Here is a 16,671-nt window from a genome sequence, read left to right on the forward strand (position 1 = left end):
CAAGCTGGACTACAAGTTCCGGGTCCGAATAGACAACACAGGAGAAGCTGCACCCGTCTAAGAGCACAACAACCTTTTTAAGATTACGCAAGAAAGTTTAGGGCAGATCAACAACAGATTACGAAACACATATTCCAACTTTTAGTCTAGAAAGGCTAATACCATATGCAGAACCGGCCCCTAAATAACATAGAAAATCCTATCCGTTTTACTCATTCAATTTTTACGAGAAGAGTGAAGCAGACATTAAAACAAACAAACAAACACACACACACTCACACACATGGTTCCCGGAGCAGTTGGTAGCGTTTGGCTAATAAAATTGAAGTTCCGATTTTGTAAAAAAAAATAACACGCAAGGGCAGAAACGTTACAGTTCTGATTTCGACTACTGTTCCAGTTCCGGTAAATGATATTTACGGCGGAGTAGATATTATTGTACCTTAAAGTTTGTGTGGAATACGCACTTTTATAACAATTTTAAACTATTAGTATAAAACTCGGTATATACAGATTTCCGAAGTTAACCAATTTGCATAAACTCAATATATAGGGTTTTTCTAACATGCTGATTAGTTTTTTCCTCTAGTTCTTACAGTTAAGTGAAATACACCCTTTTGTAACTAATTTAACCGATTTGGATGGATCTCTGCATATAGAGGTTTTAGAACATGCTGATTACGAATATATTCATTTTTACATAGGTCTTACAGTTATGTGGGATACACTCTTGTTATTCCAATTTTAACCTAGGGTTCGATGAAACTAGATATATAAAGTTTTTCAAACATTCTGATTATGAATATCATTTTAATTTTACCTAGGTCTTGTAGTTTACGTAAAATACGTCTTCTTTATGACACTCTTAACGGATTTAGATGAAGCTCGTCATATAGGGGTTTTCGATCATGCTGACTATGAATATCATACTTATTTTTATCTAGACATTATAGTTTACGAGGCATACACACTTTTATAACACATTTAATCTTTATAGCCTTTTACGATAACTTTTTCATTCGCTAAATCACATACAATGCCTATATATATTACTCGTTTTTGGTGTGGAAAAAAACTATGGGAACATAATAGCAGAGATTTTAAAATATAATATCTGCGGTTTGTCAGCGGTTCGCTCTCACTTCGCGTGTCGTCCTATTAGTTATCGGGCATAAACGTGGAACGTAAAATTTAAAAATTGCAATTAGGGTCACACACAAACACATGGTTTACGGAGCACTGGGTGGCGAATGCGCAGTTCCAATTTAGTAGAAATTACTCGGATGCTAAAAAAAATGTAGTTCCAACTCAAACCTCCGGTTCCAGTTGAATACAGTAGCAGCAGCAGCTATGACAACGTGCAGAAACCTATGACATATTTCGCAACCCTAGAGATGGATACAATAAACACATATTCCTACATCCGATCTAGAAAGGATACCAGAAAATGCAGAAATTACAACCAATTTAGAAGCGGTGACATATTTGTAACCTGTCACGATCAATTTTTTCAATCATTATAAAAGACTATGACCTAAATTACATCCATTATTTGCCCGTATTACTCGTTCACTCTTCTAGTAAGAAAATAGTGAATCAGAGATTAACACACACATATATACAGTTTACGGAACACTTGATGGTGGATGCGCAGTAAAATTAGTTTCAATTTAGTAGAAGTTACACATATGTACAGAAAAAGTAAAGTTCCAATTCCGACTCCTGTTTCAGTTCCGGTTCCGATAACACACAGGACCAGCAGCAGAATACGAACATATAAGAACGAGTAAGATATCAACGGCTGAGTTTTTCAATTTTTATAAAATACTATGAAAAAATAACGTACAATGTCGTTCACAATTTACGATCACTTGTTTTGGTGTGAAAAAAGAGACTATGGAACCTTATTTAACATAATGAAGCAGAAATAAAATAATAATAACGCCATAAATCTGGGGCAGAACGTTGGCTCAGTGGTTCACTCCCAATTCCTAATCCGGTTCCAGGACCACTTCTGGTTTCAATTGCACTTCAACTCACTGGGGTATGCGTGGGTCTTATTCCCACTTTTAAGTATTACCGCCTTATTTACCCTTTTTTGCATACCCAAAAAATTGCATACATGGTTTACGGAGCAATTGGAGGCGTATGTATAGTTCTAATTTCGGTTGCAATGCCAGTTCCGGTTCCAATTGCACATGAACAGACTGCGAACATATTTAACAAAACTATATCAGACTATTATTAGAAGCTACTAGCACACTTTTTTAACCATTGCAGAGCTATAAAAAAAAGAGAGAGTGGTTGAATTTCACACCTTTCAACCCCTATGTAATATGGCAAAAATGGCAACTTTTGACATCTTACATTAAAGATTTTTATAAGACCATGGCATATTTTTGTAATTAATATTTAGTATAACAAATTATATAGCCCTGACCGCAAAGGTTTTCCTGCTGGAGGCGAGTGTTCTGCTACAACCGTCACAGCACAAAATGTGCTAGACATGTGACATTTAGATCTCTCATCTACTTTTTAGGTGTCGGACACTTGGTACATATGGTATTCATAAGCTACATATGTTGTTCAGTTACCTATAGTTTTAGGTGTTTGTTTCACCTACTTGGTATTTGAAAATATGTACCACAAGTGTTGCATTTATTTACCTGGCTTAATTTCGCACTGTAATAATTTGTTTTTATGTCGTTAGTTGGAACATATATTTTTCATGTTTGGAGTTACTTTCTTTAGGTGCAGACTTTTTCGCATATATATGGCAAATAATTGATATCTGCTGCGACGCACGAATGGCAGTCAGCTGTTTGCATTTGCTCATGCGCAGTAACATGCAACGGTTTATCGCGCTTTGTACTCCAATTTCTGTCCTAGTACACAATCGGTTTGAAAAAAAAATGCTTCAAATTTGGAAAATAAAATTAGAAGAAAGAAATGACATAACTGATGAATACAAATTCAGATGAACTTTTCACACATTTGTGAATAGTTAATTATTTGCATAGTTAGGGATAAAGAATTGTATTTTTTAGGTGTCGTTGTCGCCGATCATTTGAAAGTGAATATTTAAGAACGTAGAGACATGCATCATTTTGTTATAAAATTAAATGGCGAGCGGATAGTGTCTGATCCTAAATGGTTATTGTCGAATATATAAAGTTAGAAGAGCACCGAAATTAGCCAAATTAGAAAGACCCCAAGAATATATCTCTCTAATAGCGACGATTTATTCATCGTCCCCGCGGCCAATTTGGAAGCGCATGAGTCCAATAATCAAAGGGATGGTGGTTAGCGCTCAGCCCCGAGTACAATTATGTACAAATAGAGATGAAGTACTATTAATAAACCCTGAACCACCGTTAGTAATAAACGTCTGTCTCCTCTCTTACACTTGAATTTCTGGAGAGATACTCGAACTTCTCTTACATATAAACATTGCAACTCTGTGAACATACATATTTATGTGCAAACGTTGAAAAAATGTTGGGAATGTGTCTTCTTACCTAAACTTATTTGTGTATAGCATTTAAAATTTTATATGTTTATAATATCAGTAGTAGAGCCAAGTTTAGAAAATCACCTTAGATGTACATCTAATCTGTTTAGCGGTTTAAAAGTATGTGGACTTACTACACCATTTTTTAAACATATTTGCTTTCATAGAACATATTGTAAATAAATATCCCTTTTTGCGTACTCAATTAATACAATAAAATATTAGTAAAATAACAAAACGTCGTTAAGAATATACATTTTAAAGACTCCTCTGGAGACAACAGTAATAAAACACTGTGAGATAAAAACAAATTTAATTTTGAAATCATAACGTAGTAATAGAATGCAATTGTCTTTTTGATAATAAATTCCTGGAAAATCCTCATTTTTGGGAATATTCCCGAAAATTTGTCCATCACTTGCGATAACATGTGTGTTACAAGGTGTGTAAGTTGACTAAATCTTTCTACGCATTCTTAGCACACGTGAGTATCTGCTCTTCTATGGATTTACATGTACGTAGCGAATCTTGATACAGTCCCGAGAATTATCCTGGCAGTGACATTGACACCGGTATTGCTCAAATGCCATCCCACTGGTTAAAGCAGACGCTTCGTCCTACGTCCAATCGCAGGGAAGAGAAAATGCGCGAACAGCAATACCAACTTAAAAGCATGCTCCGTTCTCTACAACAAGAAAGCGAAAGGAAATGAACTGAATATGGCAGATTCGTTTCTAACAAATATACTTGTCACCTTTGTATAACGATAACTGGAGTTCGAGGAGACATAAATGCCACATTTTTTGCTATTATATTTATATAACTTTCATGAAGAATATGGTTATTTTATATTTGAATATTATATTATAAATATGTGGAAAATAATTTTAAATGATAGCCATTTATGCCTTATTCTGTTCTTACAACATTCATTTTTCAACATGCTACAAATTTTGTTTTGTTGAAGATAGACACAAGCATGCTGTGGACGAAGTGGGAAGGGAAGTCCAACGTTTATTTTAAAGAAATTTCCATATCTCTACCTATCACGGTCTTTGAGTTAGAGGATGATATGTGAACGTGTTTCCTGGTCGCGGAAACAGAGCGTGGGGGATAGTGAATATCTTCGTAGAATATAACATTTACCGATAGGACACAAGAACATTGCTTCCAGGAACACACACAAACAAACCAGAAAACAAAAGCGAAATGAAATGAACTGAAAAGCATGTCTCTTCTTTGTATAGGGCTATACAGTGTGTGGTGACTTGAGAGTTGCCAATTCTTTGTTTGGTTTTATTTCTTGAAATTTTATGTATAAGAATGGGTGATAGTCCCATAAAGAAGGACAAGCCGTTGCATAGTGATTGAAGAGACATTATTTTTAATGTTTACAACTTGTTTGCAGCAAACAAAAATAAATCTGAGTCTTCGTAAAACCTCCCGAGCAACATGTGTCAGTGAGAGATCCGTGTGGCAAATTGTCAAAGAGGAGAAAAGTGTAAATACAGGACAACTCATCGTAACACCCGGTAAAGCAAAACCAAATATACAAAAAAAAAGACAAAGAAATGTAGATTCTAGACCCCCGGTAGATATGCCGGCTGAAGTTAGGGGGAGCACGATCCAACCATATTATAGTTCATTTGCAAGCCTACCGTGAAAATTTTAGGGGCCGCAAAAATTAAGGGGCGGTCCCCCTAGACCCCCCTGGATACGGGCCTAAGATGGCTGTTGAAAATTCGCGTAAATGGGAAGTTTTACTGGGAATGGGACTGTCTTATGGACGGAGAGGTTGACAATTTAACTGTAAATGTTGGAAGCCATTCAGAACTCGATAGTTCTTTAACAGATCGTGATTGAGAAGACGGACCTGGAACTAATAGTGACTATTCAGACGATTTCGAGTGCTCACCAATCATAGACTAAAATTCGGAGTAAAATGTTTCTACGTTTATTGTTATAATTTCTTGTGTACATTTTAAAATATTCTAATAATTATTAGCGTAATCTTATTTTTTCTTTCTTTGTCATAACAATATACGCATTTACTAGTATTATATAAATACAAATACATTGTTATCTAAATTCTCCCTAGTTTGCTACCAGCATTATTTTAAACTGCAGTTACGACGTGACGTGTGAAGCGTTTAGTGTGCCATATAAGCAAGATTTGTGAAAGCGTAAGTTGGTAGGCTTGCAACTGAGAGCGCTGACGTCACTACCAAATAGTTCTCGCCGACTGTAGTAGACTAAATCCCTTTCCACACTCATCGCATGCATGAGGTTTTTGTCCAGTATGGACTAACATGTCAGCAGCATACTTAACCCTACACTAAATACCAGTCCCACTGTTGGCATGTGAGAAGTTTTTTTGTCTGGATTAACGTGCGCGTAGTAAATTTTGACGTACACAGAAGCGCTTACCACATTCTCAGAATTTGTGAGCATTTTTCCGTGTGTGGATTAGCATGTGTCTAGTCAAATTAGAACGAAGAGTAAATCCCTTCTTACACTCTAGGCATGTCAGAGATTTTTCTCCAGCATGGATTAACATATGTGCAGCCAAATGTGAACGTTGAGTAAATCCCTTTCCACACTCATGGCATTTGTAAGGTTTTTCCCCTGTGTGGATTAACATGTGTCTAGACAAATCTGAACGTCGAGTAAATCCCTTCCTACACTCTTGGCATGTGTGAGGTTTTGCTCCTGTATGGATTAACATGTGTGCAGCCAAATTTGAACATTGAGTAAATCTTTTTCCACACTCTTGGCATGCGTGAGGTTTTTCTCTTGTATGAATTAACATGTGTACAGCGAGATATGAACGTCGAGAAAATTCCTTCCCACACTCTTGGCATTTTTTAGTTTTTTCCCCTGTGTGGATTAACATGTGTGTAGCCAAATTTGAACGTCGACCAAATCCCTTTCCACACTCTCGGCATGTCAGAGGTTTTTCTCCTGCATGGCTTAACATATGTGCAGCCAAATGTGAACGTTGTGTAAATCCCTTACCACACTCATGGCAGTTGTAAGCTTTTTCTCCTGTGTGGATTAACATGTGTCTAGACAAAGCTGTACGGTGAGTAAATCCCTTCCTACACTCTTGGCATGTGTGAGGTTTTGCTCTTGTATGGATTAACATGTGTGCAGTTAAATGTGAACTTTGAGTAAACCTCTTTTCACACTCTTGGCATGCGTGAGGCTTTTCTCTTGTATGTATTAACATGTGTGCAGCCAAATGTGAACGTTGAGTAAATCCCTTCCCACACTCTTGGCATTTTTTAGTTTTTTCCCCTGTGTGGATTAACATGTGTATAGCCAAATTTGAACGTCGACCAAATCTCTTTCCACACTCTAGGCATGTATGAGGTTTTTCTCCTGTATGGACTAGATTGTGTCTAGTTAAATTTGAACGTAACACAAACCCTCTTCCACACTCTGTGCAAATATGGGGTTTTTCACCTGTATGTATTAACGTGTGTTTTGCAAGGTGAGAACGTTGAATAAATGCCCTACCACACTCCTGGCATGTGAGAGATTTATCTCCATTATGGATTACCATGTGTTTAGCCAAATTTGAGCGTTTATGAAATGCCTTACCACACTCTTCACATGTGAGCAGTATTGCTTTTGTTTGGGTTAACATATGTGTATCCAAACTTGAACGTACACTAAAGAACTTTCCAAACTCTCCGCGGATGTGAGATTCCTCAGCTGTATGTATTGACTTACCGCTTGCCAAAGTTGATCTTTGACTATAACGTTTATCTCTCTTTGGGTACGTAAGACGCTTTCCACTTTTATGTGTTAGCATCCGTATTGACAAAGGTGATCGAGTAGCTCTATTGCCAAACTGTTTCGAAGTATGAGATTTCTCATCGGAATGAGAAAAAGTTTCTACTAATGTAATAAAAGTGTTCGCTTCTCTGTGAAGAGCAAATTCGTTATAGCGCCTGTAACAAATTCAATAAACAAGTGTGAATGAAGGTAATTAATAAGGACAAACTAAGAAATGAATTGTTCTCTGTATTTCATATTTTTCTTCTATTTACATGAAATTTTGTACAAATATGTAATCGAGAACTATCGAGGAGTTTCAATATCTCCCTATGCTCAAAATAAAAGAACGTAATTTCCTTTTAACATGTCAATTTGTACAATCACTTCTATACACGATATCAGAGTTAACTCAAGTACATACAAACATACATATTTTGTGCTTTGTCGAATAAACATTTCATTATATAAATGAAATTAGTGATCCGTTGTCACTAAAAATATTTATATATCCTCAATTTTTGTGTCAGAAAATGTAACAATCGCAACAAGTTGTAGCAATTACAGCTACAAAAAATCCTCACTATCACGACAAAGAAACAAACGAAGGGTATAACAACTTTTGAATTTTTCCAAGAAAAAAAAATACATCATTTCAATCAGTCTAAAAAATTTAGCTGCGTTTCTATTATAGACTAATAGTTTAATAGATATTACAATCTTTGCGTTTATTAATATATAGCTACATGGTTACAGCTGACAATATTTAATCCTACTTACTAAATAAATACATTTGAGAAGCAGAGAGCTTTCAATTTTTTGTAATTTTTTTTTTTTTTTTTTTTTTTTTTTAAACATGATATCATGAGACAAGAATTTCACGTTAGAGTAATGTGGACAAGCATTTGCACCTTCGTCACCCTTAGAATATTACTAGTAAATGTACCTTTGTGCTAAAACCATGGTATTTAAATTTCTCATAACCTGGTGTAATGCCATTCGGAGAAATCAAAATTCTCTACTAGGTTTGAAATCTAGTTTTACATGATTTTTTCCAAACAATGTTCCTCAAGTATTATTAGCATTGTCCGTCATTATTGTTTTCTAAGGTTAAAAGTGAAAAGTGGCGTGTGAAGATAAATGCTACAATCTCAATACCAAAAACTGAAAAAAAATAAGAAAAAAAGTTATGGATCACATTATAAGAGACAGGAAGCTGAAACTAACGTTTGAAGCCATAAAACAACCGCTTCGGAATAGAATATCGCAATAAAGTCGGTGCAAAAGCTGACCCCCCAATGCTAAACAATAGCCATAATTAGTAAAGTACTAATTTAAAAATGATGAAGAGAAACCATTTTCAACATTAAAGTAGAATTATGTAGAAATAGAGATGAACTACTATTAATAAACCCTGAACCACCGTTAATAATAGACCTTGGACTGTCACTTCCCTCTGGCTCGAATTTCTGAAGAGGTATTCGGACTTCTGTTACATGTGAATAAATGCATGAAATTTCGAGAAATAGGTAGGAAGAAAAGTCGTGTATGGCAATGTTACGTGCTAAATTATAAAGATAAATAGTGTCTTGCAAATTTTGTAAACATAAATGCGTATGCCCAAATGTTGATAAATTGGTGAGACATGTATCTTAAGGCAGTTACCCAATCTAATATGTATATAACATTTAAAAATTTAATTTATAATATCAGTAGTAGAGTCAAGTATAGAAAATCCACTTACATATAAATTTAAACTGTTTAGCAGTGTAAAGATATGTGGAGTTGCTATACCATTTTTTACACATGTTTACTTTCATACAGCACATTGTAAGTAAATATACATGTATGCGTATTATCTAAACAAAATAAAATATTAATAAAGCAAGAAAGTACCGCTCAGAATATATATATTTTAAAGAATTCCCTGAAGACAAGTTAATATACTGTGATAAAAAACGAATTTAACTTCGAAATCTTAATATAGTAATTGATTGCACTTTTCTTTGTGATTGTACATAAATTCCCGGAAAAATTCCCATTTGGAAATCATCCCGGGAATTTACTTATCTCTACACCAAATCGAAACACACACATTTCTGTCCATATGTCATATAAATACCTAGAGCAAATTTTTAAAACCAAAAACCATAGTTTAAACAAAAAAAATTAAGTTAAACAAACTAATTTTTCTTGTTCCGTTTTAAAAAAGCAATGCAAGCAATGAAAACATTTCAGGAAGTTACTTGAAAAATATTTAGGAACGTACAAATATATATTCAACACGCAAGATATGTATGTCTATACTATATACAGTGTTTTGCGCTATCCTTGTTTACCTTCGGTGACACGCTTTATCGTAACCATCGTGTTCCTTTGCTTCCAGTCCGACCAACATCCTCCACCCTTCCCTAAGTTATGTAGCAATCTTGTTGTTCTAACGGCCATCTAGCACATGTCATTTGTACAACAATCCTTCTATCGTGTACGTGCTCTAAGCACCTAAACTGAACCTGTATGGAGAAATGGACGTCCATACCCTGGAAATGATTGCTGAAAATCCAAACGACTACTTTCTTTATAAAAAAATGAGCATAAAATGAATTTATGTATGGACCTGTACAATTACTGAACATCCATTGTTGGTTTGAATTTTACTTTTATGTTGTATTTTATTAATGTCTTTCGAAACTCTCTGGAAAAGTGAGGCTAGACTCATTCGACCTAGATCCTGAGTAAAACCACAAACGTCCTTAGTTTTTGTTCCAAAATAACACATTTTACGTTTAAATGGGTGATATCAATAAAACGGAGAAGTTACTAATTACGCCCAATTTTGAACTAATTACTCACATTGGTGAAGCCCCGCCCTTTTGAAGTAACCACACCTCTATTCTCGAGCCAAGTAACTACTCCGCGTTTGATATCAATAAAAATCAAAGACTCATCTGTGATGCTAGTAACTTCTCCAAATTTGTGGAGCAAGCTAAATAGGTAACTCCGTGCGAAATATGGCAGAGTATATGATTGTTTTACTACGTAGAAAAACTTATAAGCTGCATAGAAATGGAGATTACAAAAAGCATTATAAGTTTATGAAAGAAAATGTAGTGATTAGCACATTTTTTAACGAGGATCAACCGAAATTCGGGGTGGTGGACTACGTAATGATGAAAAGATGCGGGTTTTCTTCAAGGGTGCCGATCCTGTGGGGGGCCCCAAAGCTCATGTGGGCCCCCTATTGTATTTATGAATATACAATATTTGGCATAATTAGAGTGCAATTTTTCTTAAAATCCTGATATATATATACCTTCCGCATCTGAATGCCCTCCCCCACAAATTTACAGAGAAATCGGTGCCCTTGGTTTTCTTGCGTTACGTGAGTGATCCGGGATTCCAGGTCGGAATGTCAGGGGATTCTGGTGTAGCTCAAAGTACTGTCTATGACTACCTGAAAATGGATTGTTTCCGGAAGTGTGCGTAATATACAAACAGCAAAGGCAGAGTGGCAAGAACAATACACATTTCAGGGTGCTATCGGAGCACCTGACTATACACAAGTGGCATTAAAGAAACCTAGTATTTTGGAGAGTAAATACGTTAATAGGAAGAGCTATTTCGTGGCTAAGCAGTTAGTGTACATGCCTTTGGCATAGGAGACCCGCGTTCGATTCCCGGCAGGAGCTCATGTGGTTTGGATTCCACGTTAATCAGTGGGTTCTGTCTCATATAGGCACGCTACTGAAAAGGACGTTAAACTAATAATAAACTCAACGTTGATAGAAAGGATGTATACATGAGAATGTATTTTGTTTATGACAAGGTGAAAGGGGACACTTATGGTGTGGAAAACGCAATCAGATGGCCGTGATTTATGACGTGGGTGGCTGGACTTTTTTAAAAAGAAAACAAAGGAGCCAAGTGTCTGATTTCGTTCTTAAAGCCAAACAATCTACAAAGACCTTGGACAACACGTGATATGCGCTTGTCGTGTTAATCTTGATATTGTTGGATTCCAATCAACATCCATCAGCTCAAATAGGTTCAGTCCCATGGTTTCAGTATTACTTTCTTCTTTCCCGTTTTTTTTATTTTTTCTTCATCCGTGGTCGTGGGTTTTCTCGGGGTTCTCCCGTTTCCTCCCCCTTTCTTCATTCCACCATTTCACTCATCTCTCATAATCACCGTCTCCTTTAGCCTAACCGGCATAACCGCGGGAAGTAAAACTTACAGATTTCATTTCATTTTTTTCTTCATTTTTATTTTTGTTTTATTCTCGCTCCAATATTAAAGATTCTCTTTTGAATTTGTGTCTCAGTCGTAGATGCATTTGATATTTCGTTGCATTTCACTGTAATTACCTTCTAAGTTTCGGCTTTCCTTCGTTTACTTTCTGTTAGCTGTGACTTTGAAAGTAACACTGGAAACTCTTTTACAATATCCACTTTGATTGAAGCTATCGTTGCTACTTGCCCGTTTCATGGCTTTTAAGATACTACGCCATATGTTAAAAACAATGCGCGATGAATGGGAGAAATGAGTAATCACTTCTTTTATTGATACATCTCAGTGCTACGTGCAGAGGAAGCGCGAGTAAACGTTCATAAATCTGGAGCAGACTAGACCTGAGTAGTGGCTTGTTTTATTGATACGAAATTGAGGGATGAGATTACTCCAGGTGTAATTACTCCGATTCTCGAGCAGGACTTCTCAGGAGTAGTTACTTATTTTTATTGATATCACCCAATGTTCAAAATTTTAGGTTAAATTTCATTCTCAAGATTTTTTTTTCCATAAGCCTCTATATAAATAAAACACCATCATGGATCACCCATATTGAAAATATATACAAGAATTGGTGAGAAATGTGTAATCAATAATAATCACTATTTCATGAAGATACGCACTACTTAAGATTCGTATGGATGTTATCGATCTTACTATTATTTTATTATTATTTGGTATAGGCTACAGCTAGTCTATGTGTGCCATTCCGTTTCCAAATTGAAGATTATGAATCTACATCTGCCATAAATACATATTTACCATGAAGTATTGCTTTTAACCTATAAACTTTCTGAACCATATTCGCAATCTGAGCTAATTACTTTATGAAAAATTGAACATTACCTTTCTGGCCGAACTGAACTTGAACTTTTTGCTGTTAATTGTTGGGAGTCCTCAGAGTACGACGCGCAAGTCTCTTGAACCACTATTTTTCTTAGCGTTTCTATATTACTTTCAATTGCAGGATGATCTTGTGCTGCAGATTCTGATTTCAGCATACCAACATTTAGTTTCGTATCCAAAGAAAACTTAGCTGTATTCTTCTCAATTGTTTGCTCTCCTTCCGTTGTAGATAATATGAATTCTTTGTTGTCAGTCATCAGTTCGTATGTCCACCCTTTCCCCTCGAGTGGATCATCCTGTGGTAAGTCATAATCAATTTCTTCTTTGCACATCAATTCCAACTTAACAGACTCTTCGTCAGCCATTATGACTTAAAATTTAATTAGAATTTGACCCTGTTTTTATACTTCCCTTATATTTTATGCTGCCAGTGTTAAGGAAATGATTTACAAGAACGTTCACAGAAGCAACTTAATACTTCCAATCAAACAAACGATCAGGTTTTATTAAAGTACTGTATAATTGAATTTTGAATACAATAGTTCTTCTTCTTCCTCTCAAGTTTAATACTTCAAGTAACAAAGACAATTATTAGTTAGTTATTAAAAATATTAATCCTATAATAAATTCATAAAAGCGTGTTATATAACAAAGGGTTTTTAATTATAGAGCAAATAAGTGTGGGATGAGAGTTTTTACCAGTGTTGCCAGACACAGCAAGAGAAATTACACACACCTTCCGCCAAATTGCACAATTTTACACTCAAACTGGAAGACAGTGCACAGAAAATTGTACAATAAATAACAACCTATCTATATGTACACTCATGTCCAAAATTATTGTCGCATGTCTATAAATATGTTGTTCTAGGAATATAATGTGGTAACGAATTCGCCCGGTATTTATTATAATGTTAGTATCTGTATAATAGGCAAAGACATGTATGTGGCAAATTTCATGTCAAAAGAACAGTAAATAAGAACAATGAAACGAAAAAAAATTTTTGTCCATTTATCAAGATTTTGTTTTATTCATTCTAATTTTCGTATTTATAATATTTTCCGTATGAAATTTACCACAAATATACATTTCCCGATTATACTCATAGTATCAGTATTAAAAGTGCCCTGCAGGATCATTATCAAATTATATTGTTACAAGAAGATAGTTATAGATATGCGACAATCATTTTGGATATGAGTGTACAGAGGCGTGTAGTGAATATTACCGCTGTTACCGGCGGTAACGGTAAAAATATGACAGTTTTTCGTTGTTTTCATATGTCTCTATAAGTTTCATCATCAACATGGGAAGATGTTTACATATTTTCCTTTTCTTTCTTTCTTTCTTTTCTTTTCTTTTTCTTTTTTTCTTTTTTTTAAGTTCGGACGGCCTAGGCCGCATTTACACTGCCAGCGCCAATTAGGAACATACTGTTGTTGATACCGTAGATTTCAGAGGTAATGCGAACCCCGATAGCGGTCATTCACTCTAGAAACACCTTTCAGCTTGGCAGCCAGAAGCATCCTGCGCGCTCGTATTTGGACGTTCGGAATGGCCCTTATGTTACCGTTCGGCTGAGTGGAACAGGAAAAAATAGGAACGTTCCCTATCAAAACAAGGAGAATCTAGAATATCATCAGCGTGTTTATTCTACTCGCTCTCCTCTCGCTATAGAGGATCGAGCTGGCAGTGTGATTCAACTATACTGTTTCGTTTGCTTCCTAATCAAAGTATGGAAACCTGGCTGTAATTTCCGTATTCTTAAAGTTATTTCATTGTCTTAACAGTATACAATTTCATAGTAATGATAATTAGAGATAACAAATGTTTCCCGGCGCTCCTAATTCGAATAGTTATTATTTAGGATTTATGCTAATTAAATTGAAAATATTTTGCTTTTAATTTAGTATAGAATACTTTCGATTCAGCAAATTTCGAGCTCTAGCCTCTAGCCTACTAGGTGAATTTGCACGTTGATGCAGTTTCATGTGTTGAAAAAGAACTATGCAATCGTCTTCATCATACGGTAGTTTGACTGTCCCAAATTGTGTTTGACAGTCTGACTAGTTTTCAATACGGAAAACTTGTTACTCAAACATACGATGGAGCTTCGGTTATGGTTGGTGAGGTAGGAAGCAGCAGTCTCTTGTTAAACAAAGATATAAAGAAGTATATATATATATATATATATATATATATATATATATATATATATATATATATATATATATATATATATATATGTGTGTGTCCATAGGCTTAATTTAGTGTTAGAAAAGTCCGCTGACTATACAAAAGGGTGTAAGTTTTTTTTCTAAAACTATGTCGTGACTTGCTTCTTTTTTCTCGAAGTCTTCAAAAAGAACAAATGCTTTGGACTATGTAGTCACAGGCCCATATCCAGGGGTGTGTAGCGGGCAGGCTAACCATAAATTTTTGCTGCCCCCTAAAATTTTCACGGTAGGTTTGCAAATGAACTATAATATGGTGATGAACTCGGGTTGGATCGGGGCCCCCCTACATTATTGGGCTAGCTACCGGCCTGTGTATCAACTAAAATATCCAAACAGCCTCAAACATAAGGTGAAACCATAGAAGTAGGATAAATGATGTGCTGTATAGCTTTAAAGATGAACTGTTAGGACTCTTTAAACCCATGACGAAAACATCGACGAATGAGATTCTGAAACCAGAGTTCGTGCAGCAAAATTCTATCAAATCCTTTAAAGTTTTGACTTCAATTTTTTACTTTTGTTTTATATTATAGGATCAAGATAAGAAATCTTGTTCAATATCTTACAGAAGGAAGTTAATGATGTAAGTTTTTGCAGAAAAGATAAAGATGACTATGAAGAATATCTAAGATCATTGAGAGACTGTTTCGATTATATTTAGTAAAAAATGGAAGAACCTGAAGAGCCACACTTTTAAAAAAGATCAAGGCAAATGAAGTGGGATTTTACTCCCCCCCCCCAAAAAAATCGTTGCCACTGCCTATACACAGAGAAAAATCCGTTCTCCGGACAGCGGTATATTGTACAAATAAACGGTATCCTCTTGCTTACTATAGAAATCAGTACGGAGCATACGTTATCCGTATGCTACATAGGCACTGCCCTTAGATGTTACATCATACCGTTGCAGGATGTCTGACACCTAACAGTTTTCCGTATATCACATGCATATACTTATGTTACCTTCATCAGCTATGTGTTACATACGTCCATTTGTATGTAAGATCCTGACCGCCTACATTGTTTCATACGGAAGGTACGTATAGATGGAACACTTTAACAGAATGTATTATAAAACATGCGTTTTCAGTTATACGTCTGCTGTACGTTGAATCCAAAACTACAAGAATTACGCATGTAACCTATCTTTTTAAGTACGCCACCTATATTTTTTTCTCAGTGTAGTATGAAATGATTGAAACGCTAAAAAAAGTACTAGATTTTCTGATATTGAAAAACTAAAGATACTTGTAATATCAACAACCACTACCAATCGTGAAAGTCAGTACCGTCACGCCACGCCACTGTAAGTGTACATTATGTTTGAAGATATCGACCAGTCATTGTTCAAAGATTCAGCGAACTATTATTATTATTATTATTATTATTATTATTATTATTTTATTATTATTATTATTATTATTATTATTATTATTATTACTATAGTAAAACCGTCATCTTCTTCCCGCCCATTGCCAGTTTCTTTTTACTTTTAATGTACTTAATGTTTTTAATTGGACATCGGCCAGTCATCCTAACAAGTTTTTACCTTAACCAAGCCACACCAGCTGATTCAGTACGAAAACTTGGTTGAATCTTTGAGGTAAATTTTCTCTCTCTCTTTCTTTTCTATTTTTGTCCTTCGTTCAGTGAATGGCTTCCCATCCTTCTCGTTCACTCTGTCGTTCATCTGTTTGCAAAATGTATTTTTCTTGACAAAAGAGGTTGTAACTTACTCTCTTACGTTCTACAAGTTATGTTTGACTTGGATAACTTTCTAACAAGAATCAGGCTGATTTGGAAACTTTATAACACACGCGCACCGGATTTTATTTAAATTAAACCTGATAACCTTTTAAGGCTCTTGCATTCTGGTGCAACCAAATGAAATTACTAACTTATAATAAACAATATCATAAAAAATTGTAACCAATCTTACATTACTACTTAATTCCTCAATAGTATGTTGTCAGTCTATCAATTCTATCGGTATTTTTGGAAATATATAT

At 35.3% G+C, this 16,671-nt stretch overlaps 1 protein-coding gene across 1 annotated transcript; it reads right to left on the reverse strand.

Moving 5' to 3' along the window:
* Nucleotides 1-3,762: 3,762 nt before the first annotated feature.
* LOC145690962 (uncharacterized) lies at nt 3,763-13,099 on the reverse strand. The gene is made up of 2 exons (XM_081766430.1): nt 12,425-13,099; nt 3,763-7,467 (listed from the first exon to the last, which is right to left on the reverse strand). Exons 1-2 carry the CDS (start codon nt 12,787-12,789, stop codon nt 5,946-5,948), a joined length of 1,887 nt encoding a protein of 628 aa, XP_081622556.1. The 5' UTR covers nt 12,790-13,099; the 3' UTR covers nt 3,763-5,945.
* Between the last annotated feature and the right edge of the window lie 3,572 nt (nt 13,100-16,671).

This window comes from Thermobia domestica, chromosome 7 (assembly GCF_964235325.1).
Source record: "Thermobia domestica chromosome 7, izTheDome1.hap1.1, whole genome shotgun sequence".
Lineage (NCBI taxonomy): Eukaryota > Metazoa > Arthropoda > Insecta > Zygentoma > Lepismatidae > Thermobia > Thermobia domestica.